At 45.2% G+C, this 26,187-nt stretch overlaps 8 protein-coding genes across 8 annotated transcripts; 3 read left to right on the top strand and 5 right to left on the bottom strand.

Moving 5' to 3' along the window:
- Positions 1-129: 129 nt before the first annotated feature.
- PPTG_07159 (hypothetical protein) lies at positions 130-2,002 on the top strand. The gene has a single exon (XM_008901314.1). It carries the CDS (start codon positions 768-770, stop codon positions 1,731-1,733), a length of 966 nt encoding a protein of 321 aa, XP_008899562.1. The 5' UTR covers positions 130-767; the 3' UTR covers positions 1,734-2,002.
- Positions 2,003-7,336: 5,334 nt separating this feature from the next.
- PPTG_22034 (hypothetical protein) lies at positions 7,337-8,973 on the bottom strand (the record flags this gene model as incomplete). Its single annotated transcript, XM_008901641.1, has 3 exons — positions 7,337-7,702; positions 7,765-8,029; positions 8,858-8,973. The coding sequence occupies 3 exons, from the start codon at positions 8,971-8,973 to the stop codon at positions 7,337-7,339; spliced, it is 747 nt and encodes a 248-aa protein (XP_008899889.1).
- A 302-nt stretch (positions 8,974-9,275) lies between these two features.
- PPTG_07158 (hypothetical protein) lies at positions 9,276-10,273 on the bottom strand (the record flags this gene model as incomplete). The annotated part of the gene is made up of 3 exons (XM_008901313.1): positions 9,276-9,690; positions 9,712-10,045; positions 10,111-10,273. 3 exons carry the CDS (start codon positions 10,271-10,273, stop codon positions 9,276-9,278), a joined length of 912 nt encoding a protein of 303 aa, XP_008899561.1.
- A 1,119-nt stretch (positions 10,274-11,392) lies between these two features.
- Positions 11,393-13,374, bottom strand: PPTG_07157 (hypothetical protein). The gene has a single exon (XM_008901312.1). It carries the CDS (start codon positions 13,333-13,335, stop codon positions 11,482-11,484), a length of 1,854 nt encoding a protein of 617 aa, XP_008899560.1. The 5' UTR covers positions 13,336-13,374; the 3' UTR covers positions 11,393-11,481.
- Positions 13,375-14,978: 1,604 nt separating this feature from the next.
- Positions 14,979-15,885, top strand: PPTG_22033 (hypothetical protein; the record flags this gene model as incomplete). The annotated part of the gene is made up of 4 exons (XM_008901640.1): positions 14,979-14,983; positions 15,302-15,362; positions 15,444-15,728; positions 15,874-15,885. 4 exons carry the CDS (start codon positions 14,979-14,981, stop codon positions 15,883-15,885), a joined length of 363 nt encoding a protein of 120 aa, XP_008899888.1.
- Positions 15,886-18,552: 2,667 nt separating this feature from the next.
- Positions 18,553-19,779, bottom strand: PPTG_07156 (hypothetical protein; the record flags this gene model as incomplete). Its single annotated transcript, XM_008901311.1, has 1 exon — positions 18,553-19,779. One exon carries the CDS (start codon positions 19,777-19,779, stop codon positions 18,553-18,555), a length of 1,227 nt encoding a protein of 408 aa, XP_008899559.1.
- A 207-nt stretch (positions 19,780-19,986) lies between these two features.
- On the bottom strand, positions 19,987-20,571 carry PPTG_07155 (hypothetical protein; the record flags this gene model as incomplete). The annotated part of the gene is made up of 1 exon (XM_008901310.1): positions 19,987-20,571. One exon carries the CDS (start codon positions 20,569-20,571, stop codon positions 19,987-19,989), a length of 585 nt encoding a protein of 194 aa, XP_008899558.1.
- A 925-nt stretch (positions 20,572-21,496) lies between these two features.
- PPTG_07154 (hypothetical protein) lies at positions 21,497-22,936 on the top strand (the record flags this gene model as incomplete). The annotated part of the gene is made up of 3 exons (XM_008901309.1): positions 21,497-21,605; positions 21,676-22,264; positions 22,354-22,936. The coding sequence occupies 3 exons, from the start codon at positions 21,497-21,499 to the stop codon at positions 22,934-22,936; spliced, it is 1,281 nt and encodes a 426-aa protein (XP_008899557.1).
- Positions 22,937-26,187: the final 3,251 nt, after the last annotated feature.

The following is a 26,187-nucleotide window of genomic DNA, read 5'->3' as shown; positions in this document are numbered from 1 at the left end:
AAAGGAATTGGAAGCATGGTGAAGCTGTTCTGTGCGCTCGCTGGGGTGAAGGGAAACGCCTTCTCCGTGACGATTGATGCGAGCGAGTCTGTGGGAGACTTGAAGAAGGCCATCAAGAAGGAGAATGAGGACATCACGTGTGCTGCTCGCAAACTGGAGCTGTTCCTCGCCAGGATGGGCGACAATACATGGCTCGATAGAAGCGGCGCGGAAGCTGTGACGCTCGATGAGAATGGACACCCCGAAGGCTTTGCACACATGGACGAGTTAAACTGGATTGAGGATTACTACGGCGAGGAATTTCAACCAAAACGAGGGGAAATCCACGTGTTGGTGGTGGTTCCGGAAGGTGCCACGAGCGAACACGATTCATGGGCTCTGCTTCGAGAGACTAACGTTCGGCAAATGCGGCTTGAAATGCAACTTGAGCAACTTGTGGCCTCTTTGCCACACAAACCGTCAAACTCCTACTCTGATGCGGCATTGGGTCAACTTGAGCTTCGAAGATTGGAAAAGGACCAATTGATCATTGAAGTTGCGCCAATAGGAGATGGAGAAGCATTTTGGTCGGAGGAAACTCAGATTAAAGCCGACGCCATTACGGATGAGACTGATTTCGACGCCTTTATTACTCCGTATTTCAGCGACATCTTACACAGCTGTGGTATGGTCTTCGTCAATAGCGAGAGATATGAATGGTTGTCCCAGTACGCAGTTGTGACCAAGAATAAAGATCTCAACCGGATGGATTTGCGACTCACCGCGGTATGTTTCGTGGCAAGCCAGTACCAAACGATGGAGTGCCACGTCCGAGTGGATTTCGGTTTGGAGTAGCAGAGGAAGAATTGTTTGACTGCCTCATTCTATTCGAAAGCAAGCTCACCATAACTGAAGCTGCGTTTGGACAAGTGGCACGATATCTACAGAATCTTCTCCCCGAGGCACCAGCAAGCGCTATTCTGTTTGATCGCCGCTCATTTTGGTTGATTAAAAGCCACAAATCGGTCGTTGTCAAAGTTCAAATTGCAAAGTGGACCAACAACGGATCGAAATCATTGTTTCGGAACTTCATTACTGACAACGTATCTCCGTGGGTGTCGCTCTTGACTCTTGCTTGCTCGTGTTTGGGCGTCGACGTGGTGGAGGGCGATGCGTTTCTTGGTCGTGGCGCTCATGGACGCGTGTTTAAGGTCATTCGACGCGAAGGGGAGGTTTTTGCACTAAAACTTGTGGAGAAATGTTCCGTGGGACATCTTTATCAAGAGAAGAAGGCCTTGACGTGTGCCCAGCATACAGGCTTGACAACAAGTCTTGTGGGAGAGGTCATAACTCCTGAAGGTGCAGCACTATTGCTGTCTCCAGTTGGGGAACCTCTGCCTCGCCCAAGGACACAACAAGAAGTACGAAGCCTCTTTGAACTGTTATGGCAGCTTCACGCGAATAACCTGGTGCATGGAGATCCTCGCGTGCCAAACGTGATTCTTCACGGAGGAAAACGTCTCTGGATTGATTTAGTGGAAGTGATGGAAGCGAGCTCCACTTTGAAGCGAGTTGATGCTGAAATTCTCACACGGTCCACCCTCAACGTTTCTCGGACAATTGTGCTGGACCCGGCGCTGGTGCAGTTGATTGACAAGTATGGCGAAAGAGCTACGAAAGAAAACCTTGATCGTCTGGCCCAGGCAGTCTGGCAAAAGTTGGTGTGTCAAATTAGCTGCAAGTTTTCAAACTGAATACATGGTTACTTTCGTGGTTTTTGCTCAGTAAACTTCTCTCTCAAAGCCTGTCTAAACCGATAGTGTCGAGATAGTAGCGATTTGCCTCCTTTCCTGAGCTACTTCTTACACAATGTATTGATCCCGAAAAGCTCGTTGGATATATTATCCCCCTACAATTAGTGTTACTCTGGGTTTAATATTTTTACGTGTTAGAGTTGCTCTGTGATTCAGTGTTTACCAATGATTGGTATGGAATCGCAGTTTATTATCATCTTTTCTGGGACCAAAAGCAGATGAAAAAACCGTATTAATAACACTTGCTCATTCCGTTGAGGTATTCTGATGCTTCACGATTAGAATGTTGGATGAGTTTCTATTTAAACCGGCATCAAACCAGGGGGCCAAAGTTATCAAAAAGGGTATTTCTCTTTTAGTATGGGGACCTTACGAAATATCATAAAAAGTTTTTGCCTGCTTGGGGGCTAAAAACGAGCTGTTCTTTAAAGTAACAACCTTCGATACTTGTTATACCTGGTAAAATGGAAAAGTAAAAACCAAAGGGTAGGCCTAAACAAGGCGTGAAAGAGACGCGAAGGCGCTTGACAAGGAAGGTTTCCTCGTCGAGGTAAAATCGTGCTGCTTGGGTGCAAGCGGTTGCTTGGGTAGGTGCTGTTACTGAGCTATTGCATGTCGTAGGCGAGATAAGGTCTGAAAGGCGCAGCGGGTAGGAAAGAGAGAGCTAGGCTGTGCGCGTTCTTGACGGAACCGTCGGTGCTACTGGACCGCGTTTTCGTTGTGTTGGTGATAGGTGGTAATGCTTTGTGTACAGGTCGTCTCTTTGCGATTGTGCGAGCTTCGCCGACCTACGAAGAGAGAGGAATCAGCTAGCTGGGGTGAGTGTCTGCTTCTTGCTCTGCTATGGGTGAGAATCTGGAAGCGGCGTTATTATAGTGGGTAGTTGGTGACGGTGGAGCTGCTGCAGTCTCTGCGCAATAGCATGTGTTGTTGGGCTAATTACGGTTGTGAACGTGAGTTCACAATGTTCTGAATCGACGATTAATAAGAGAATTAAAATTAATTCGACGAGCTTTTTAATCGTATTTTATTATATAGAGCAGAGCTTAGAGAACTTGTGTAGCAACCTAAGGTTCTAATAGATAATGAATTCAAAAATTATAAAAGTGCGATATCCAAACCTTCGAGGCAAATCCCTGCGCGTAGTAACCAAGAAAGACTATTGCAAACTCTCAATAATTTATAATAAAAGAGAGTACTAACGGTTTCAGTAAAGAGAAAGCTATGATGAAAGGATCATGAATCGACGCTCCGAGGGCTTCAAAAAAAAAAATAAGAAAGCTAAGACATTTGCACTATAGAGCTGAACATTTATTTAATTTTTTTGAAATCCTTTTTGTTTCTTGAAATATACATCGTTTACGCAAATATGAACACTTATATTACGGTCACTTGCGATGAGCTCTCAGACGCTCAGAAAAAGAAGTTCCTAAAGACATTGAAAGTAACATTCACTGCTAGTCAAGTTAAAGGCACTTCAAAGAAATTAGCTCTGCATCCAGAAAATGCGAAAAAATGGAAAAAGGCTGCTCAAGCTGGTAAAGGAGTATCAATTGTGTTTTCACCAGGTGAAATCGCTGCTTCATTAAATATGGACGGTGACGCTCTTACGGGGTCTGGAATGAGTGGAGGGTCGCTGTGGAGTTGGATCAAGGATAAAGCATGGCCTTGGTTGAAAGAGAATGTATGGCCAGTTATTAAACCAATTGTATCCGGGGCTGTTGACACAGGCGCTCAAGCCTTAGGAGCATATACTGGACAGCCAGCTTTAGTAAATGCTGTACCGTAAAGGATTTAACTGGAGTAGGTGTTCCAAAAAAAAGGATCGCCTGAGATGAAAGCTAAGATGGCTAAACTACGTTCTATGCGTAAAACTGGAGGAAGCTTCAGACTCTAAGCGATCACCAGTCCCGAATGAATTCGTCTGGGCTTCAGACCAATATCTACTTGTATATGGATAACACAAAAACGTTTCTATCATAGAGTAGGTTCCTATATATATTTTTTTCGATCTGATCAAACGGAACATTGAATACCTCTTCCAAGCGAGATTGGTACCGTCTATCAGCAATTAGATACTTGAATTTCATATACGGATTATTTGAATCAATTGATGTTTGATGAGGTCAAATTCATTAAGCATATTTATCTGCCTTTTATATTGTTGTAGCTCCTTGTTTTGCTCAGCGAGTATTCTGTTCTTCTTATGTATTACAGAAAATTCCTTCTTAAACATTTGTATTTGGATGATATTATGATGCTGAGTACAGTAATTGCCCTTTTTGGCTTCCCTTGTACATTGTTACATGCCATGTTTATTTATATTTAGACCAATATTTTTTCGCCGCTGTTGACATTTTGTTCTTGTTAACCAATCTGAGATTGGCTTGTGGCTCCCAAGTATTGGAGCTGTCATCATATCCAACCCACTTGACTAGATACTTGTGCTTACCATTCTTTAGTGTTTTGTGTTCAACAATTTTTTCTATTTCCCAGATTTGATTATTATTAATTGGTGCGTCAGTTTGCTCTGCTTTTACAATTTTTAGGTCATTGACTGGCTTGTATAGAACATTATTATTCTTTGACTTAATACGCATCTTTAATCCACCTAATCCAACTACTTCGTACACAGTTTTTGAGTATTTTGCTCCTTCCTTTTCAAATGTTTTCGGACTCAAGCGATAACGTACAATAGAACCACTTGGAATGTCTTTTTGTATTTGCTTAATCACTCGTTTGTTGTGTTCAATTTCGTCAAAAACAACCCTCCCTTCCATTTCATTTGGTGAAGCTTTTATGGTTGAATGAGTGGTATCGTTGTAGGTAGAGATAGCATATTCTGAAGCTTTTGTGTAAGCTTCTTAAATCCCATAGTATCCTGCATCTTTGTTAGTCTTGCCTTTGTTCTGATAAAACGATCTATCTTTCCAAGAACTGTATGATCTCCTGGAATAGAGTTAGCATGGGTAACTGAAATTTTATCAAAAAAAAACTTTCAATTACATTATTTGTGAATTCTGATCCATTATCCGACATCAACGCTGACACTTTATGCTCTGTAATGCATTGATCAATAACTTTTTTAACCGTAGCTGCTTGTTTGTTTTTCAATAATTTAGCGTATCCAATTCGGCTGTTGATATTAACTGTTATCAATATAGGTTGCTTCTTCTAGAATGCAAGATCCATTTGCCATTCGTTGGGATTGTTGCTTGTGATTTTGAATTCAGAATACTTTCTGTTTTGGATTGAATGCTGCTGAATGCTACTTTGTGACTTATACCATTCTTTGACTTGTTTTAACGTTATAGTTTTAAAAATTGCTTTTGCTTTTTGGTACAGCTCAGTTGCACCTATGAATCCCGTTTTTGGATCATAATAGAGCTTAGTTAGTAGAGAGTCCATTTACGAAACTTGCTTATACTAACTGAAAGATATGTTTCTTGTGAAATTCAATCGCTTTGAAACGTTTAGCGATTTCGTGTCTATAATGATTGAACACAGCTCACTCAAATCAAACGACATACGCTCTCCGTTATAGAGTTTTAAGTATGTTTCATATGTATTTCTTTCAAGTAGTTTACCAGGGATACCTTTCATACGAATATGAATTCCCTGAACATCATTACCATCACAAGCAAGAATATCCAAATAACTCTTCTTACCAAGGAAGATAGACTCCTTAGCATAGATATTACCTTTTGATTCTTCAAGCTCAAAATCAACATGGAACTGACCCATCTGTTTACCTATTAGCTCTTTGTTGTATTTAAGCTTAAAAGCATCTGAAAGTCGTTTAACGCCATAATAATCTATGTGCATACTGTCAGTGTCCTGATACCAGATTTTTGCGTCGATGTCCTCCGCGAGACACATAACTCTGTTCATAATGTGCTTACTGGAATCGAGTACTTGAATGTCGAGATGAACAGGTGTTGTGTCAATGCCTTATGTTCTCCGAATAATGACAGATTATCGTTGATAGGTGTTCTCGAAATCATTTTATGAATATTTTTCTAGTGTATTCCAGAATCTTTTGTTGACCTCCACTTACAAGTACCTTCTGTTTTACGATTGGCTTCATAAGTAATTTTCCATACGAGCTGTTAATCATTAGTTTAATAACATTTTGCAGAGTATTACCTTCTGCTTTGTATTGAAGTCGTGCGTTGAACATCTTTCTGATGGTTTTAGTAATTTGATCATTGAACCCCTCGTTCCAGTAACGACCTTCAATTACCGTATATGTTGCATCCTGAAATTCTACAATGTCTTCGAGCGATTGCTTACCAACAATAAATTCTCTATCAACAATATCATTACTAAAATTGCGACTGCCGTTATCATAATAACTAAGTAATGGAAAGTGTCTCTTCGCACCAATAGAATCAATTCGAATACGAGCCACACAATAGTCAGCATCTATGGAATGCTTTTTTTGAATAGTTTTGGTTTACCACGAATATAACCAGGTATCTCAACCATAGCAGATGGATTATTTAACCATTCAACTTCTACTGATGTAGTTGGTAGTACTTTCAAATCTACATCTGCTCCAGAGCTGTATTGGTTCTATAAATAGATTGTTGATGTTAATTAATCGATCTTGCACGTGATATGATTTGACAACATCACCTTTCCAATCCTTAAAGTTAATTAATAGTTTCTTATCAGCAGGTGCTATAATATCCTTTCTAATACGATAGAATCGATTAAGTTGCATTTCAACTTTACGCGATGTAGTATTGATAGCTTTTAAAGCAGCGTTGTCATTGTTAGCCTTGAAAGTTCTCATTGACTTAATGATGGTCTTAGCTTTGGACTGCTTGAAAGCGTTAACTGCTTTTTCCATAACATTTGTTGTAGAAGTCCATATAACATTTAGATTGTGTTTCTTGGCAAACTTATATAGTTAACTTCGGTTCTTTTGTGATTTCTTAAGAGCATTTGAGACTGGCATTTTGAAAATGTCTTTGAATACTAAATACATTGTAGTTCAAGATAACAATGTCTTTGTATATATTGTGATTAATATTGTTTTCAAACAAAAAAATGTTTCATTATTGTTGGATAGGGTTTTGTTTTTCTAGTTTATTAGCCTTGTATTTTTCTTTCCTGTTTTCACTATGTGCTCGATCATATTCTCTTTGTTTCTGTAGAAGTTTTTCTCTATGCTTTTCATAGTATCGCTTCTTCACTGCAGTTATTGAAGCTTTGTTGCGTTCGTAGGATTCTTTAGTATAAACCATTTTTATCTTGTTATACTATTGTATTTTTTTCTTAACCCCAGTGAGCATTTTTGGTAGGAGAAAAAAAGGATAAAATTTAACTGGATCATCTTCAGGTCACTAGAGCTTGCTTCAAGAAAGTAAAGCTTCATTTACGAAGCGAAGACATGTAGCAATAAGGTAAAGAAGGATGAAGCCTAGAAGTGTAAAATTAATATGAAGATGGTGCTTGAAAGAGAGACCTCACTTGCAGCTCCAAAACTGCATTTTCTCCTAGCCGCTAGGACAAAGTTTTGAAGGCAGCCATCGGAGTTATGCACCGCGTACCATCAAACGACTAGAGCGGCGCCGTTTTCTAGCCACTAATCTTATAATGGCACGTTCGTTTGGCTCGATTGAGTCACGTGAACGCTTGCGGGAGGGGGGTGGCGGACGAATCTTCTTTGGTCGCTGTGATGATGACGGTTGGCACGGCTTCAGCACGTGACGCAGAAGATGAAATCGATCAAAGCACGATTTTCCGTCTTCCCATCGCGAAGCCTTGCACAGTGGCATGTTGCAAATAGTACAGAAGTATCTGGTCTTCAAGCCTTTACGAGAGTGAGGCATGTTTTCCTCGTCATGATTCAACTGGCAGCAAACAATGCAAGTTAGCTGCTTGTTGGAGGACAAAAGTTCCTGTATGCACATATTAACTCAGTTTGTGTTACAATTCCAACCAAGATCGCACAAACGCTTACAGTGTGGTGGGTAGTGCGCTTCGAAAGTCGCAGTTGTCGAAACTCGGGTTCCTCGTTAAAACGATTAAGTTTGTTGTAGGCTGTAGATGCTTTTGGAGACATCGCAACACTTGCTGTGGATTCGTCATCATCTTCACCAGTTACGATCAAGTTGTGGAAGTCCAAATCAGCGTTTTCCACGGGAATCAACTCAGCTATACACTCAGCTGCCTCACTAAAAAACGAGTTGAACGACATGTTCTCGCTTTTAAACTGCTGAAACGAGCTGTAAGAGACGCACCGCGTGTCAAACATCAAATACGAGTAGCTCTTTGGTTGTGTTAGTACTATTCTTCAGGGAAAATGAGCAGGAACTTACTTGTAGCAACTTGCTTGATTGATACGCGTTGTACACGATTGACAAAAGCATTCGGATCCAAATAGCTCCAAGCGGCGGCAAGTGGAGATGGCGCGCATGAACGTTCTTCAGGAAACGCGAGTAAACATCAATACTCCTTTCACACGATTCCAAGTCGCAATGACGGTTGGAATGATATGCTTTGCCGGTGGCAAAGGCCCATCATTTTTGTCAACCAAATCATTGAGCTGTCGCCACAAACCCAAGTGCTGTTTGAGAGTTGCAATGTCTCCGCAATGACCTAGCTCTTCAGTGTTGTGGGAGCACTTCATTTCACGAGTAAATCCAGTTTAGACAACTATCATTGACGCGCTCAAAGGCAAGCAGATACGCCTCTACGACGTCATCACTCAGAACCAAATGAATCACCCGGATTACTGTTGAAGTGGAGGCATAAACCAAAAACCCATTCTTCACGGAGCTTCGCGCGTGTGCAGGCCGCACAGAAGTAGCTGGTCTCAAAACACCCCGGGACCTGCGAACGCCGAACACACCTTGCAGAGCCACTGGCGGTTCTTTGTCTTTGCCTTGTTCTTCTCTCAGCTTTCTGAGCTACTGCAGTTTCGTCCTTGTCAGCTTTACCGCAATAGATGTCGATTTTATACAGCAACAAACAACATAGTCAGTATACTCCTGTTCACATCGCAGATCATCCCGAACATATTCCGGATCATCCTGACCGCAACTATTCCTTACCTCGAACAGTATGCTGTCTCTGCACAGCAAGTCATGTAGAACTTGGTGCCCCATTTGTTGGGCTTGTTGGACAGGTACTGCCGCATAGGATTGCGTCTGTGACGCATGGGCACCATGCCTTCATCAAACGATATGCGGGCGCCGAGCCGATAGCCGCGAAAAAAAAGGTATTTTGAAGATCTTGGACAACAGGGCGGATCTTGAAGGCTCTATCGCCACTGGAGCTTTGCAGATCGTTGTCATTGAAGTGGAGGTACCGCGCAATGTCTTGAAAACGGTCTCGGCTGAGAAACTGGCCGAAGGTGCCTCGCGACAGCGCACCCTCTGTCCGCGTGATCCAATGGCGCGTAAGGCTTTCATGGCGCGGCTCCAGTGCTCTTGCAATTAGCAGCCCAATATACCGGACTATCTCGTGCGGCTACATGCTGTTCTTGCGTCGCAACTTGACCCGATACTCCTCTACAGACAGAACAGTTGTGGACGGGGTCGTCAACCGCTTCTCGAGAGCACGTCGGCGTATGCCTTGAGTGACTTCGTCAACACTATCGAGGCGATACTTGTTCGTCTCAGCAGCAATCCGACGCCACAGTTCTTTGGGTAGGAAGAAGTAGAATATTGCCAACGGGTTTTCGGCATAAGCCAAAGCAGCTTTAGTTGGACTGCTTGGTCCGTCGTAGAGCGGAGCAGCATCCACTTGAACTTGCCCACTGTGCCGCTCGTCAAAGTAGTTCCACTCCTCCTCTTGAAGGCGGTCCAGATCACCAGCATCAAGCTCGAACGTGACAGGTTCTTCATCCACTTCATCCGCTGAAACCTCTGTGTCATCTTCCACGCTGCCATTGGCTGACTCCTACAGATCAGCGTTGTTGTCTTCATCGTGAAGCATTGACTCTTCATCCCCTTCAAGGTCAGAGTCCAGGCCAAGCAACCAGTCTACCTCGCCCACATTCAAATCATCCGATTCCAGAGGGCCAAACAAACGATCTCTACAAAAAGCATCTAAGAAGTCGTCCGAACCAAACGCATCAAGCAGCGATCGCCCGGCCGTTGTACCATCGTCGGAAGTAACCTCAGCACTCGTCGTCGTCACCTCCGAAACCGGTTCTTGAGTAGTATCCGGACCAGTATCCTCCACATCCGGAATATCAATATCAGTAATATCTGGAACAACTGCATCCGGAACAGCAGCTGCAGGCATATCCGTAACAAAAACATTAATACTTGTATAGCATACTGATGTCGTGTGCAGTCACCTGGGGTAGTATCCTGCGCTGTGGTCTTGTCAACAGCGGCTCGCTTACGGCGGCGCGCTGCACCGCTACTACTTGAACTTGCAGATCTCTTTGCTGCACACCGCTTGGCAGCCGATATCTTGGCGACCGGCTTCTTGGAGACCGGCTTCTTGGCGACCGGCATTTTCTTGGCAGCAGACGACTTGATGTCCGGCGTTTTGGAAGCAGAGGTCGTGGTGACAGTCGTGGTTAAGGTTGACTGCTTCACTTCAGCACCAGCTGTACTAAGGTTCGCTGCAGCAACTTACTCCGGTTGTACTTGGGTGGCTTTTGCTACTGCTCTTGGCTTCGGCGTTGGCTTTGCCGCAACCAATTCTGTGCGCGGTTTCGTTGGTTAGGCTTGGGCAGCAGGTAGAGGCGCACTGGGAAGTGGTTCAAACTCCGGCCATCCCTGGCGGCGGCAATACCTCATCAAACTCTCGTCTCCTGCAAGCACGAACAAAATGAGCTGGTGGAGGCATATAACAGCTCCTAGCACACTTACCAAGTAGGTAGTCTACGCCCTCAGTCCCCTTGAGACTGCCTCCCGGTGGTAGATACCTACGGTCGTCACTCAGGCCAAGGGACTTCCTGAACAACCAACCTTTCTTCGTCAACTCGTTCCAAATTTGACCCAGAGATTTCTCAGCGGCAATCGCGTAGCCTCTCATCGTGCAGTGATGGTCTCTCTCTCGCGCAGATCTCAAAATGAACGACTGACAGCTCCCTCACTTCTTATACCAACAACCCTAGCCGCATCCCGACAATCTCATGTCTCAACGGCCACAATCGACCAGGTAAAATTATCCCATACAAATTTCAATGTGCGGATTTGAGGCTCTCCAAAGTTTGTTGCGGATAACGCTGAATATTATCAATCGTATAAACGCATTCAGGAAAATCCGTAACAATCGTATTAGAAGGGTTAACTTCCATGAGAACCTCTATTAGCAGTAACATCTGTCAAATCCTTGTTGTGGTTCTGCAGGTTATCAGATCATAAAGGTGATCAGAACCAACGAGCTTTGGTGGATGAATACATTGTTCAAGAAGTAGCTCAAGATTGGAGGCAAATCGCTACCATCTTGACACTATCGATTTAGACAGGCTATCAGAGAGATGCTTAATTCTTCGTCAAGGTCTAATCACATCGTCCTCAAGAAAGGTCGCAGCATGTGTCGTTCGCACCAAGCATCAACCATGACACAACACCATCAATCAACATACATATCAGCCGGTCATCTCGTGAGACACTTCTCTCAACTGTTGATCGGCGATGCGACGATTGATTACGTCGCTTGTAAATATTGTAGCAGATAGAATTAGAGGAGATGAATAGAAGTTTGCATAACGCTACAAACTATATAACCCTCGAATCCCTACCAGCCGTACCAAGCCTGTCTCCTTACCCTTTGGCCAACCAAATGGTACGAGGAGTCCATCTCCCGTCACCGTTGTGAAGTGGAATGCGCTCAGCTTGTCTTGCTCGGCGACGAAGATTATCTCTATTGTCTCCACCTCAAAACGTTCGGGCGATTCCGAGAGCATCTTCAACCATCCATAGAAGTGTTCGATACGAAAAGAATGCTTGTGGGCACTCGTCACTTGCACCAAGCGCACATGCCGAGTACGCTTGCACACCATAATAGCGTCGTATCCGCCTTGGTTCCATTTCTCTGGCTTGATCCAAACGGTGTGAGCAGAAGCAATCGGAGGTATTGCATCAGAAACCACAATAACTGATTGACCCCACGTGTCAACCGTGTTTCCTGTCGCATCGACAAGAGTGAGACCGCCATTTCGAAGACTTGCGAAGAACACCATCTCCAACATCCATCCATTCAATGCTGGGTTTGAACTGTCTCGATGCATCGACATGAACTTCTTGATAGCCTCCGGACCGCATAAGATAGCAACTGTTGTAGCAGCATACTGACTGATCAACGGCGACATAGTACCTTCCCAATTTGGTCGCTTGAACATGGCGTAGAGCCGATTGATGCTAAACGGTGAACGGTGTCCGTCTGTAGAGAGAGTCGCGGCATTTGATGCGGATTCCACGGCCCGGCAAAGTCTGTCCTTGACGTCGGTAGTCGTACAGTCAAACATGTAACGACAAGATCCACCAGCATAGTGATACTTCGACTCCACCATTTCGATAGGAGACCTTGGTCCGTATACGCCGCCTGGAGCATCCAGCAAAGCCGCCACACCCAAAAAAAACTCTCGATTTCTAATCGCATCAAGGTATTCATCCAGGGTCCACGACCACACATCGAACTCCATTGCGCGCGTCCGGATATCCGTTCCCTCTTGAACTTTACCACGAGAAGCTACCGAACACACAAACGCCAGCCGTCGCTTGACAAGATCTCTCCTCAACCATCGGTGACACTTGGTTGTCAGCTCAACAAACGAGTCTGCAGCTGTCCAGCCATCAACAAGCAGCAGGTGCTTCTTGTTGTTATCGATCTGCAAAACTTCATTTACGCCCCCAATCTCAATGGTTCGAGTCATTCTTTCTTCGCCCACAAGACGCACGCATTCCAGATCCATGTCTTTCTCCACATGAATCCATGTAACCATCCATTCACTTCTCTTCACAGTCGACGCGAAGGCCATGGCAGTGGTTGACTTTCCCGTTCCAGGAGGACCGAGGATCCAGCCCAGATGACCTTCATTCAATACTCGTTCGCGCAAGAACTCGAACTGGCGGTGGAAAGTTGGCCTGCAGTAGAGCATCATGCGAACGGGTGGAAGTCCGGACTCGTCCACATCCTCTTTATCCAGCACGAAGTACAGTGAATTCGGGTCATAAGTGTGCGATCCCCACCGAGTCGACCGCCAGTCCAAACACTGCTTCTTATTGGACGATGGAACTACCACCAACACGTGGATTTCCCCTCGTTTTGGTTGAAATTCCTCGCCATAGTAATCCTCAATCCAGTTTAACTCGTCCATGTGTGCAAAGCCTTCGGGGTGTCCATTCTCATCGAGCGTCACAGCTTCCGCGCCGCTTCTATCGAGCCATGTATTGTCGCCCATCCTGGCGAGGAACAGCTCCACTTTGCGAGCAGCACACGTGATGTCCTCATTCTCCTTCTTGATGGCCTTCTTCAAGTCATCCACAGACTCGCTCGCATCGATCGTTACGGAGAAAAAGGCGTTTCCCTTCGCTCCAACGAGCGCACAGAACAGCTTCACCATGCTTCCAATTCCTTTCTGTGAGCGAGGGACGTTCTCTCTATCCATATTTCAGCCAATCAAATGGTGCAACCCAACGTTGGGTTTCCATCTGGGTGATTGAACAACTGTAGATACAAAATATATTTATTTATATAGACACAAAAGCATGGATATTACGTATCTATCCGATACCGATGATACTGGTTATGTTGAAGATGTAAAGCTTCATGAACCGATAGATACTGATAGTACCGATAAGACCGATAAGACCGATCATATCGATTTTGAAGATATTCGACTAAATTTTCAAAAATGAATAAGCATACAGCATCAGACATACTAAAAATTTGCGAAGAAATTGACTTGATTTGTGCAAGTATTTATCATTGTCAGAATATCAACTTTTAATACACTAAATAGGAAAAAACGCGTATTTTGTCGTATCCATCATAATATTTGACCACGACTCCATCAATTTTATTGTTCCGAATATTCTCAACAATTGATTTACGCTACATTTGATTATGTCCAGTATCAATGCACCATTGTTTGTATCTGGCATTTAGTAGTGTTAATGGGATTTCCAGATAATCTCCTTTACTAACAAATCCATTTTTGAGTAAGGTTTCTCTATCTTTTGTGAAAATTTCCTGTTTGAACTATTTTGAAATGGATGATTCAACTTTTTTTTTTTAGCTAGTTCGGGGCGCAAAAATTCCAATTCTTTCATTATCAAATCGATTCTATTATCTTTTGGAGTAACCTCGTCAACTTCTGTTCCTCTATAACGTCTGATTCTATTCATGATGGTATATTAAAGCGAAGCTTTGTTTCCGCACCGGTATATTAAGATAATGAAACTTCTGTATTTAAATCGTAAAAATTTCTGAGTAAATCAGGTCGATTGTGTTGTTTACCAGCATACTCCATAAACCGCAATAATTATCATAGCTCCCTTGGTACTGTTTGTCATTATATTCGTAGCGCCAAGAATTCTCGGTGGCCCAATACCCATCGAATCAAAGTATTCATTGTTGCACATACAAACCCAATGTCCAACTCCTGGATGTAATCGTAGTAAAATAATGTAGCTTCCATTACCTAGTGGAGCTCTAATGTTTCTGAAATCTAGCATATTGTCGATATGAACATTCAGCTGATTCGCAAGTTGTTGTAGTTCATTAGCTGTCGATTCGCCGAGATTATTTAATTTCAAAATCATTATCTGATGCTTATATTTATAGCTATTCATAATAAAGGCACCAGCATAGAATTTCAATAATTAGTAGGACTAAGTAATGAGTGATAGCACACAATTAGCAGATTCGTTTTTATATGACTCGACGACTAGTCCTGCTCCAGTTATCAGTATCAGCAAAGACAAACGTGTTGTTAGTGCTTCGTATCAATCAGGAACCGTTATCATCAATGCAACTTCGCAACTAAATGGCCCGACAGGTTATGGAAGTTGGTGTGTCAAATTAGCTGCAAGTTTTCAAACTGAATACATGGTTACTTTCGTGGTTTTTGCTCAGTAAGCTTCTCTCTCATAGCCTGTCTAAACCGATAGTGTCGAGATAGTAGCGATTTGCCTCCTTTCCTGAGCTACTTCTTAAACAATGTATTGATCCCGAAAAGCTTGTTGGATATATTATCCCCCTACAATGACGTGTTACTCTGGGTTTAATGTTTTTACGTGATAGAGTTGCTCTCTGATTCAGTGTTTACCAATGATTGGTATGAATTTTTGGAATCGCAATTTATTATCATCTTTTGGTTGGTCTAGCGATGTGTGTTAAACTAAATACGGGCAAGGGTCGTGTAGACTGGTATCATTGCTGTCTGGTATCGTTGCACTCAGGATTCCTTTGAAAGTAAGCCAGTATCGACTCACTATATATTACACCATAGTATTCGTTAGTGCGACTTTTATTGACATTGACTCCATTCTGGTACGACAATCTCTAGAAGTTTGTTGACATTGTAGAAAAAAATCGTTGCGGGTTGAAAAGTTGGGTTTGGCTAGTTGCGCACTGCTGTGCTGGCTGGTATGAAATGTGCAGCGCTTGCTTGGAGCCGAGAAATCCTAAGTTCATTCAGCTGTACGAGTGTTTTCTTTGAAGGATTAGAAGGAAGATCCAAGAACGGGGGAATACTCAAATGGGCCGGAGGTGAGCGTTGTGGGTAGTGGGCTAAGACAGGACACCAAGGCCCTCGTTAAATTCTGTTCGGGCTCGAAGACAAAGCAGCAGAGAATGACATTGATAGGTCGATGTGACGGAAGTGCTATAGCCGACATCGGCGAGTATCATAAGCAGATGGAAGGCGTTGTACAGGGTGTTGTATTTCTGAAGAGTATTCAGGATACGAAGAGTGTGCGACAGTGTCGCGTAGCAGCGGCTGCTGCTTCGATAGTAAGTGGACGGGGAGTTTGGATTTGATCTAAGGTGGTACATACGTTAGTAAGGTAGGGATAGTGTAACATTGAAGGCAATAAAGCATGGATGATCGTTTTCTTTTTTTACGTTGCTTTCATTGATTGCATTTCGAATTCACCAGAGAACGCAATAACGGCTGAATGGCACGCGACGTTATGGACGACAGTACAGCGGAGCTGATGCTGGAAGCAGGAATCCTAGGATGCCAACCTATTTGTTACCATACATGGGCAGCGTGTGTGTATTCGTGAAACGGAGTGGCCACTGGAAACCGTATTAATGTTATAATGTGCATGCTGATTACCGAGCGTCATCCTTACAACCGAGGAACTCGTATCGTGTTCATCAACAGCTTTACATAGCACCGCTTTGAAGGCTACAGCCGGAAGATGGAGAAGATGGACATGTTCCGCAAGAATGCTCACGTATACGAAATCAGAGAGACCCTGCTATCAAATTGGCGTTGTGTACGAGATAAAGAAGGTCCTTACCCTGACATTTTTTTAAAGTAGACTGCAGACTGTGCCTATTTGGAGTTCGGAATTAGGGCTGTTTTGTGCATTGCATGAAATGTACAAAAGTACTTTCGTGCACTTACCTTTAAGCTTTTATTACATATAAAGCACATTCTTACAATACATCGTTAATTGATGTCCGTATTACCCACAGTACCAACCAAGACCCTTCCAAGCAGGATATATTCTAGGTAGCTTGGAGCTGCGAGCAACTCGCATTTTTGGTGTGAGTTTCGTGTTTAACCACCTAATTAAGATTTTATTTACAAATTTGACCACACTGAGACCAATGCATGAAAGAGCCTTATTCGGAGTACTTGAAAATGCACACCACCCGTCTTGACATCTGTGACGGCGATTTTAACGCAACACAAATGATCAAGAAGAGAAGGACGCAGACAATGAAAGCGTGGGCGAGGAAATGATGCGAGTTACGCTAGTGTTTGTGGGAGACACATGAGTGACGGGGTTGTTGATGATAATTCAGATGGTGAATATTATTAGTGCTCAGGTTGTTAAGACACCTAGCTACCTTGGCGTTGTATATGACCTCGACTATGTCCTTAGTATTGAGTGAGAATAGTGAATGTATTTGCAGCAAAGTGTTGGTCAGCGAAACCAACCTTGATACGTTTGTTAAACGTTATTTTGAATTATTAGCATGGTTATTCTGTGACATTTACATACAGTAGCACAGTAAGATCTGTAGTGCATGTAACGGGCTAAGACCGTTACCAGCTTACACACAACCAGTGGATCTTTGCATGACTCTTATTGGCCACCGCGAGAGAGCGGTGTCGACTTGTGTGACAGTAGCCTATCACAGTGAAGGCGACATAGCATTCACGACATCGCAGCAATTGCGAACTAACAAACGCAAATTACCTATGTGTTCAAACCACATTTACACTAGCAGCAATGTCATCACATGTCCGTACCACAGGTAGTCGAACCTAACGGGCGCTCGAGTGACTAGGTACTGTTCAAGAGTTTTTGATTTTTGCCAAACTCTTACGTCGAAACTCGCTAAATGGAAAGATCCCCGTAACCAACACGACCCATACAGCGGAATTGCATTTCTTGTCAATCCATCAAGTGCGTCTGTTGAAGCTGGATCCTCTGGACTAGGATGGTGCAACTTTTGCTGCACCAGCAATAAGCATCATTTAGGTATGAATTATAGCATTTGCTACATTTTTTGTTGCGCTTTTTTTTTAACGGTGCTGCGTTGTTAGATCGAGCGTATTCGAGTGAAGTATGCTTGCAATTGTGCCATAATTATGCAGACAGGATAACAGTGCTCTCACGTGACTGCAGCTATGAAGTTGCAAGAAGACATATCGATTGACGGCGTGCTGAACGCACTGCCGACAAGGAAAAAAGTGGAGGTCAACGCAACCAAGCCAGTACTATAACTCGAGTGGAGAAAACAGGCACAAATTTTACATAGGCGTGCTCCTTCAGAACTTCCTGCAAACTGGAATATAGTGTGAGAGTGTACGTTACCTGCATAGAATGCTTCGGCACGTGACCAGTTCTTCCTTGGAAAGGTGATATCATGGTGAAGAGAATGGAAATTTCTTCTGGGGATCGAAGTCTCTAATGATAATGAGGAAAGGTTAGAGTCAAGATCTCGCCGAGTGCACCAGTCGGGCGTACACGCATGGAGTTGACGTCGCTTGGTTGGTTCAGTACTAGCCCAAAAATGTGTGTGACTGTGCTACCAATGATGCCCAGCTCACATTTCGTCATATGAATTTCACCGGTTGAGCTTCTCTTCAGTATTTTGCTTAACGAGACTCATACGTTGGAGCTAGATGTAGCTGCTCAAATGAAATGAACTCCTTACATTTTCAGTTTCATCTTACTTGTTACGCCTCATACCACAATTCAAATTGTTACCGAATTCTTCTTTTTTGCCATTGAATCAGCTATCCGCATCACATTAAATAAGGAGCCGTCCAAACCGCGCTTTGGATCATCCGTGTTCCTCTCAACTCGTATCATAACATTTGTTAACCTTCTTTACTCGTCACGTATCCTTTTTCCAGCGTACTCGGCATGTTGTCGAAATTAAGCTCGTTTCAGAATTGCCATGGACAGACTGTAAATTACTCAATGTAATTCGACGCCGGCATCGCTTATTCACTGCTGGTAAGCTCAATGGAGTTGCCAAGATTTTACATCGAGGACCCACCACGATATCGAAGAAAAGCGATGATTTCCCTGAGGACAACGAGAGGTACTTGCGAAACGTGTCTGACTCTCTGGCGAGTTTGAGCCAATTATTTGACAAAGAACTCAGCGGCATAATCAACAATATGTGTGACCTCGTCGACGTGGCTTTGGACCGTGTCTACATCGTCGTAGAAGGCAAGACAGTCGGTGATGCCGGGGAAGGCCGCACCAGCGTAACCCTCGTAGAATCCCGGGCCGAAGATCACATGTTTGTACCACGAACGATGGGGCAGTCCATCACTAGAGAGCAATTGGCGCTCGAGCAGGACGGCTTTGTTGTTCCAGGCCCTCAAAACCGTGTCATCAGCGGCTAGAGAAGAGCTCTGAAGCTCACGCGCAGTGACTTGGAATGCCTCTGCATTGACACCGAATTTTTCGATAGCAGCGTACAGTTGCTTGACTTCAACATTCTGCCCAGCTTCTTTAAATCGCTGCTCAAGGTGTTTGAGTCCGTTGTGCATAACGAGAGCATAGGACGCGAAGTCAAACGGGATGACGAGATCGTTCGCGAGACGCAAAGCCAGCACGCCCCACCACTTGGCCATACTGGCGTGTGAAGCGTAGTGCGGATCTCCCACCGTTTCCATGTAGTGCAAGCTGTCCATAGAGCTGTGGTAGGTGCCATACGAAGCGTAAGTGAGTCCAAAGGCCAGATTCACGGAGATAACACCCAAGTGCTGGTAGAACGGGGTGAAGTCCGATCCCGAGCCCATGAAGTTGATAAGATGGTCGGGAGCCAGTGTCAGGTCCGTCTTGGAGCCAGGGGCAGGCAAACCTCCAGGAGAAGAACGAGATTTCTCCATCTGCTGTGTCCACTGATCCAACAGACTCTGAGCACTGTCCACTTCACTGCTGTTGCCGTGGAATGGGTTAGCTGGAAGTAAGCTGGCTGTGTCCTGCACAAACTTGGCAATTGAAGGAGCCGCACTGGCACTAATGAGAGGCCCAACCAGCAAATCGACGTTGAGATAAGCCACAGCCTCCTCTTTGAGCAGTTTGGCGTTGTCTTCGACCCATTCAGTGCTTCCTAGTAGAGCGTATTCTTCGCCGTCCCAAGACCCAAGCACAATAGTTCGACGAGGACGCCACCCGGTCTGAAGCAGGTCACCGAGTCCTCTAGCAATCTCCATGAGTGTCGCAGATCCACTGCTGGGATCTACTGCTCCACAGACCCACGCATCACGATGGTTGCCTAAAACTACGCGTTTATCAGGCTCTTCAGCGCCTTCAATGGTACCGATGACGTCCCAAATGGTAGCCACATGGTTATCCATGACCACATCGAGGTTCAGTACCAGCGATTCGTCGTTTCCCAGCTTGTAGTCAAGTGGAAGACCTCCCTGCCATGAGTCTTGTGCCTGTTGCCCGCCCAAAGCTGCCAGAATACGACGAGCTTGTCCGTATGACAGCGGAAGTACCGGCACACGTGGAATATTAGTGACTTGTTCGTACGTGAGACGAGTAGCGCCTTCCACTGAGGCCTAACCAGGAGTCATGGGGTCTCCAGAGTAGAGAGGAATGTAGTTGACGGAGCCACGTTGAAAGGAATTCTCGGGACGGTAAGAGCCTTCAGGATACACAGGGCCTCGTGTGAAGCCATCTTCGTTCGGGTCTGAGTAGATCAGTACACCCGCCATGCCGTACTTCTCAGCCGCCATCACCTTGAGACCACGCATGTTAGCTCCATAACGTACTAGGGCGATTTTTCCCTTTAGAGTGACATTGTGGCTTGCGAGCCACTCGAAATCCTGTTGTGTACCGAAGTTGGCGTACACAACGGACGCCGTCACATTTCCAGTCGCTGAGTAGGCCAGGAACGGCGACAACGCTGTCGGGTCTGTCGTGCATGAGTCGTTGATAACTGATCCCTCAGTTAGGTTAAGCACTTGAATATTCTTTTCCGGCGATACAATTGCCAGACGACGGTGCACCGGGTAACTCAGCAGTGTGTAGTACTCTACAATTTCTGCTTCGATGCCGTACGATTCCCACTGCCGTGCAGTGTACAACGCCGTCTCGTAGTCTTGCTCGGTGCCACACGTGTGGGGGGACACTGGCAAAAGCATGTAGGAACTCCTGGAGTTTCTGGGGCTGCACTCCGTCTACAAACGCTTTTTCAACGGTACTCAGCGGTGCCACCTCCGTCTTCGAGAGACTTGTCACGGACTCGATTGTAGAAGTTGGAGTCCAGGTCTGTAACGAGATGAGATAGCTGCTAAGGAAGACCAAGAAGCTAACAAGTCCAGCAACTCGGACGGCATTGCCAAAGCGTCTTGGTGGGGTGCCAAGAGCTTCAACATTGACCGGGATAGTAGCTTCTAGACCGTCTGGTGAAGTGCCGTAGGTCTTCAACGGAGCAAACGCCATCAACAATGAAGACCTCAGGCTGACAAGTTACGGATTACCTTTGGCGGCGCAGATTGAGGAGTGGGGTGGAGTGTTCATCACGCACACTCGTCGTTAGCAGTGATTGGCAAGCGGAGAACCGCACACTGGAGGGAAACATGTACACACATCATGCAAATCGGAATTTTCTTTGGGGAGATGGTGTACACCACACACAATTATGAAATACAGCTTCCAACTTTTACAGTAAACAAGCTAAAATAATTTGTTCTATAAAATAATTTGTACTACATAATATTTTAGGCTGCGTAGATGAGCTGTTAAAGGTTGAAGTAGCTGAGTATGAGGAACGCGCCAGTATTTTGGTATTACTTCATTTTTGAAATTCACAATATTACATGGAGAGATGCACATATAATCGCTTGGTGAAACAAACACCGTCTGCATGTGAGACCACACAATACAAAATGATACTAATGTGCCATTTAGAGTTATCGAGATAATCGCGTTCAAAGTTGGCATCATTTTTCGTACCTATACGAAGTTTTGAGAAAACGGCCAAAAACAGTTTTGAAAATCTAAACGGTCACTAAAGCGAGCCCACTCATTTGCCAAACGGCTTTCAAGATAATATCAGTGTCCATAATGCTTCGCCAACTACCCCAGCCGCCGTCTCCACCACTGTCGCCCTCTCAAGATGTTGCAGTAACTCAGCTCTCCGCTTGTGACTCTAGTGCCGTGACGCCCAGCGAGCGTGGGGAGGCCTCGCAAGTTTTCAGAGTCCAGCTCGCTCAAGACACCAACATCGACGAGGCTGCTTCCAGTCAAGAGAATACAGCGCCTGCGTCCAGTCAAGAGCGAGCAGTACCTGTCTCCAGCCAAGACGACGTTCGTGGAGACGAGAGCGAAGAGGACATCCAGACGTGAATACAAGAAGGACCAGGCTGCCGCACACAGCGAGGATGAACCCTCCAGCGATCTCGCAGTAATTGTGATGTACTTTTCGCAAAATCTGACAATTCCTTCGGTGCCATGCACCCCATCGCAGTGGTATTTCTGCTCGTTGTTGACAGTCAACGTCTTTGGGATATTTTTCGAGAACACTGGAACACAAACAAACTACATGTACGATGAATTTACGAGCGGAAAGGGTAGTGACCAGATTAACTCGATGCTGCAACACTTTATTCGCACGGTAGTGATTCCGTACGGCAAAAAGCATCTCGTTGTCTATGCAGACAACTGCACGGGGCAAAACAAGAATTATCACGTGATCAAGTTCTTCTTGGCTTTGGTACACATGGGTGTTCTCGAGCGAGTGGACTACAAGTTCTTTGTGAAAGGTCACACGAAGAACTCTTGTGACCGTGGATTCGGTCACATTCGCAAGCACGTTTCTCGCCAAGTTTGTTGGTACATGGATCATATTATCTCCGCTGTGAACAATTCTGCCACCTCCAACACTACCGTTCACATCTCGCGTGGCAATGTTTTTTTAAGAGGTACAAACCAGTAGTGACCGAGCTCTACAAGAACCTAATGGGCGTGCAGCAGTACCAGATATTCTCCATGGTTAAAGATCAGCCTGGAGTTGTTTTGTGCCGCAAAGGGCCAGACGATGAAGCGACAAGGCATGATCTGCGGCGAAATGTTGATGGAGTTGCCACCGATGACATCAAAGTAGATCGCATGTTCACTCACTTTCTGGAGGACTTAAATCCACCTCCCCTCAACAGCGAAAAGATGCTAGATCTGCACAACAAAACTCACCCGTATGTGCCGGAAGGGTTCCAAGATGATCCCATCTATGCAAAGCCAAGTGAACCGCAACAGGAAGACGCTAAAGCAGCAAAACAAGCTTGCCGAGAACATCGAGCTTCAATGGCTGCAGCAGCGAACGCTAACCAGGACCGCCGAGACAGGGAAGTTCAGGATGAGAGTCGCCCTACTCCCAAGAAGGCTCTCTTGGCGTCCCGCAGCACGGGATGCTGCAAAGTCGGTCTTCTTGGCCGTATCAACTTGCTGTGCAGTTGGAGGCTGCATGAAGCCTTCCACTGCATGTTGCTCGTCGGTGGGTACGGGTAAATCGTTCTGGAGCTTTACGATAGCAGATTCAAATAGAGACGAGTGTACAATGTCCGCAGAAGGAGACAAGTAGCATGATAGGGTACTTATCCACACACGCATCGAAAAGCAATCGGACCTCAGAGATAGTGAATCTTTCAGCTTGGATCGTTACACAGACACTGTCCAGATCGGGTAGTGCCGTATCCCGAACGGCCTAGAAGTCTAAAACGTTCTAGACTTCTCATTGCTGTTCTAGATACTATCATAGGATCTGACCCCGTAGCTCAGGATGAGCATCTAGAGCTCGTAGTGCCGACTTAGACCCAGAACTAGCTGCACCAAATTGATCAGTTTCCATTTTACATCGTCAATCATACGGCATATTGAGCTCAATCCGTCTACTCTGGCCAAGCCATATCGCTACTTCCGCTCAAGTCTACCATCAGTTTGCTGGTCGTTCAAGCGAATGTGAAGGGCTTTGTTAAGCCGTGGAGAGTCTTGATTGACTCGGGAGCCTCGGGCAACTATGCCCGTCGCTCCACCCTGGAAGTTTTATGTTTTACCTTTTGCAAATGAATGATTTTTTTAAATACAAAATCGGATAGGTAATTTCATTTTTGTTTATCAGCCAAAACGCAAGGAAGATCTTTTTGAAACTGTGCAGTGACTTCATTAGAAAAATAATGTCTGTGCTTACATCATTAACAAATCTCCTCTCTATTAAAGCAACTACGAGGTCACAGTGTTGTTGTACTGATAGTACATGGACCGGCACGACCAGCCTTACAATGTTGGACCTCGGAGTTCGGAGTTGCTTGTGTTGTATTAAGCAAAATACAGAATGATCAAAACCAAAAACTAAAGACAAATACAAAGGAGACCTTCTCCAGAACTACACTTCAGGTTGTTGGCAGCTGGTTGAGGATCACGAGATCAGAACACACCTCAGCAGCCACCGTTGATGGCAACAAATGAACTCGAAGGTTGGTAGAGCCTTCGAGTCCTCAGACTCTCTCAGCAACTGGTGAGAACATTACATCCTCCCCGGGTTTATCTGCGTCCGCGGGTTGACGAAGTACGTTGTTGTTTCTTTGCTTTAAGACCTCTCAACAGCGTATCCCAGTGACTGATATGCTTGAGATCGTCCTCAAATTTCCACGAATTCTCAGTCTCCGGCAAATCAACCCATGAGCACAGGTACTGCTTCCGACGACCTCGGCTACGCTGATCCAAGAGCTCTTGAATTACGTACACTCTTTCACCGGCTTCATCATACATTCGAGGTGCACTCTTTGTAATCTGGCGGTGACGGAAAATTTCCGGAACGTCGAGTGATAGCTTCAGTTGGTCAACGTTGAAAGTAGCATGTCGTCCACGGGCTAGATAACGATGGGGAAGTGACACCCGATACGCATTTTCTCCAATACACTGTTCCACTGGAAACGGTCCGTACCACTTGGGTAGAAGCTTGTTGCAAGCTGGATCACGCCCTGGGTCGTAGTCGGGCTGTCCCAGTTCACTGTTAAGAACTCGTGAATCCACGTACACCAAATCACCTTCCTTAAACCGCACTTGTTGTCGTCCACGATTGTAGTAACGGGCTTGACGCTCTTGAGCTAACCGCAGGTTCCGTTGAGCAAACTCGATAGCTTCCTGACGAGAACGTGTCATGTTCTGAGCCAAATTGCCTGAAGTTGCTACAATGATCGGGGATCTCGGTTTCCGTCCACAATCGCCTTCGAATGGCGAAATGCGAGTTGAAGTCGACACAAGTGTTGCATGCGCGTATTCTACAGTCGGTAGCATCTTAGCCCAATCATCTCCATAATGAGAGACAATACACCTCAGACTGTCCTCCAACGTTCTGATCTGTCGCTCACTTCGCCCGTCAGCCTGGGCTCTCTTCGACACTGTCATTCGTTGCTTCACCTGCATGATCGTCATCAATTCTCGCCAAAACTCGCTCGTAAACCTTGGGTCTCTATCGGAAATGGTTGACTCAGGGAGTGAATAGTACCGAACAACGTGGTCGAAAAACAATCTAGCCGTGGTTTTTGCATCGACATCCTTGGTAGTAGGAATGTAGCACGGTCGGTTCGAGAGCCGACAAACCACCACGTATACAGCATCAAAACCGTTACTAAGTGGCAAGGCGGTGACGAAGTCCATAGTAACATGCTGCCAGCAGTGATCAGGAATAGGAAGCGACTGGAGCAAGACTTTGTGACGACGAGATCCAGATTTATGACGAACACACGCTTCACAAGTCGCAATGTATTGCGCGATATGCTCTCGCATCCCAGGCCACCAGAAATATTGCCGCATCGCTACCATGGTGCGTTCAACACCAGGATGGGCAACCACCGCAGCATCATGAAAGTCATGCATCAGCCGAAGCAAAATCGAATCCACTTGAGGAATCCGCAATACTCGTACAGCATCTTGCCCTTTCACCACCAGTACACCATCAAGAAGATCATACTTGGCACAAACTCGTTCCTACTGACGTTGCGGCCCTTGTAGGATGTTCACACAATCCTTGTCCTTCTTGTACGCTCCCTTGATATCTTGTACAAATTCAGTATCCTCCCCCACCACTAAAAGAGAGGTGTTTTCGATGATGACCGCGTCTTTCCAGGTCGACATGGAGGCTGCTGCTCCTTCAATTACCAGTTTAGCAGCTCGAGAAACAAAGCGGGTCTTAAACACGAACGAACCGACCATCGTGACGCATACGGGAGGTCGAGAAAGAGCGTCTGCCACGACGTTTGAAGTGCCTTTCTTGTGCTCAAGTTCGAAATCAAACTGGCCAAAAAACTCAAGCCAGCGTGCCATCTTTGGAGACAGGTTAGGGTGATGTAAGAACCAGCGGCAAGCAGAGTTGTCGGTGTAAACGACGAAATGACCTCCAAGTAAATAACAGCGCCATCTCCCAAGACAGCTCTTTATGGCGTATAATTCCTGTTCGTGTGCCGCCCATTTGCTCTCGGTATCTGATAGTTTTCGGCTGAAAAAAACTAACAGGGTGGTCGAAACCATCGATGATCTGGCTGAGAACACCTCCGACACAGGTCTTCGAAGCATCCGTAGTGACCCGAAAAGACAACGTCATATCTGGTAGGCGCAGAACTGGAGCAGATAAGAGTGTTTTTTTGATTGCATTGAAAGCGAATTCCTGGTTGGGGGCCCACTTCCCTGTAGTCGTGCTCTTCCGTAAGTCAGAGAGAGGTAAAACAAGCGCAGCATAACCACGAACAAATCGCCGATAA

The sequence above is a fragment of the Phytophthora parasitica genome (assembly GCF_000247585.1).
Source record: "Phytophthora parasitica INRA-310 unplaced genomic scaffold supercont2.11, whole genome shotgun sequence".
NCBI classification, from domain to species: Eukaryota; Oomycota; class Peronosporomycetes; order Peronosporales; family Peronosporaceae; genus Phytophthora; species Phytophthora nicotianae.
The sequence above is the reverse complement of the archived record's forward strand: the minus strand, read 5'-3'. Positions and strand labels throughout refer to the sequence as shown.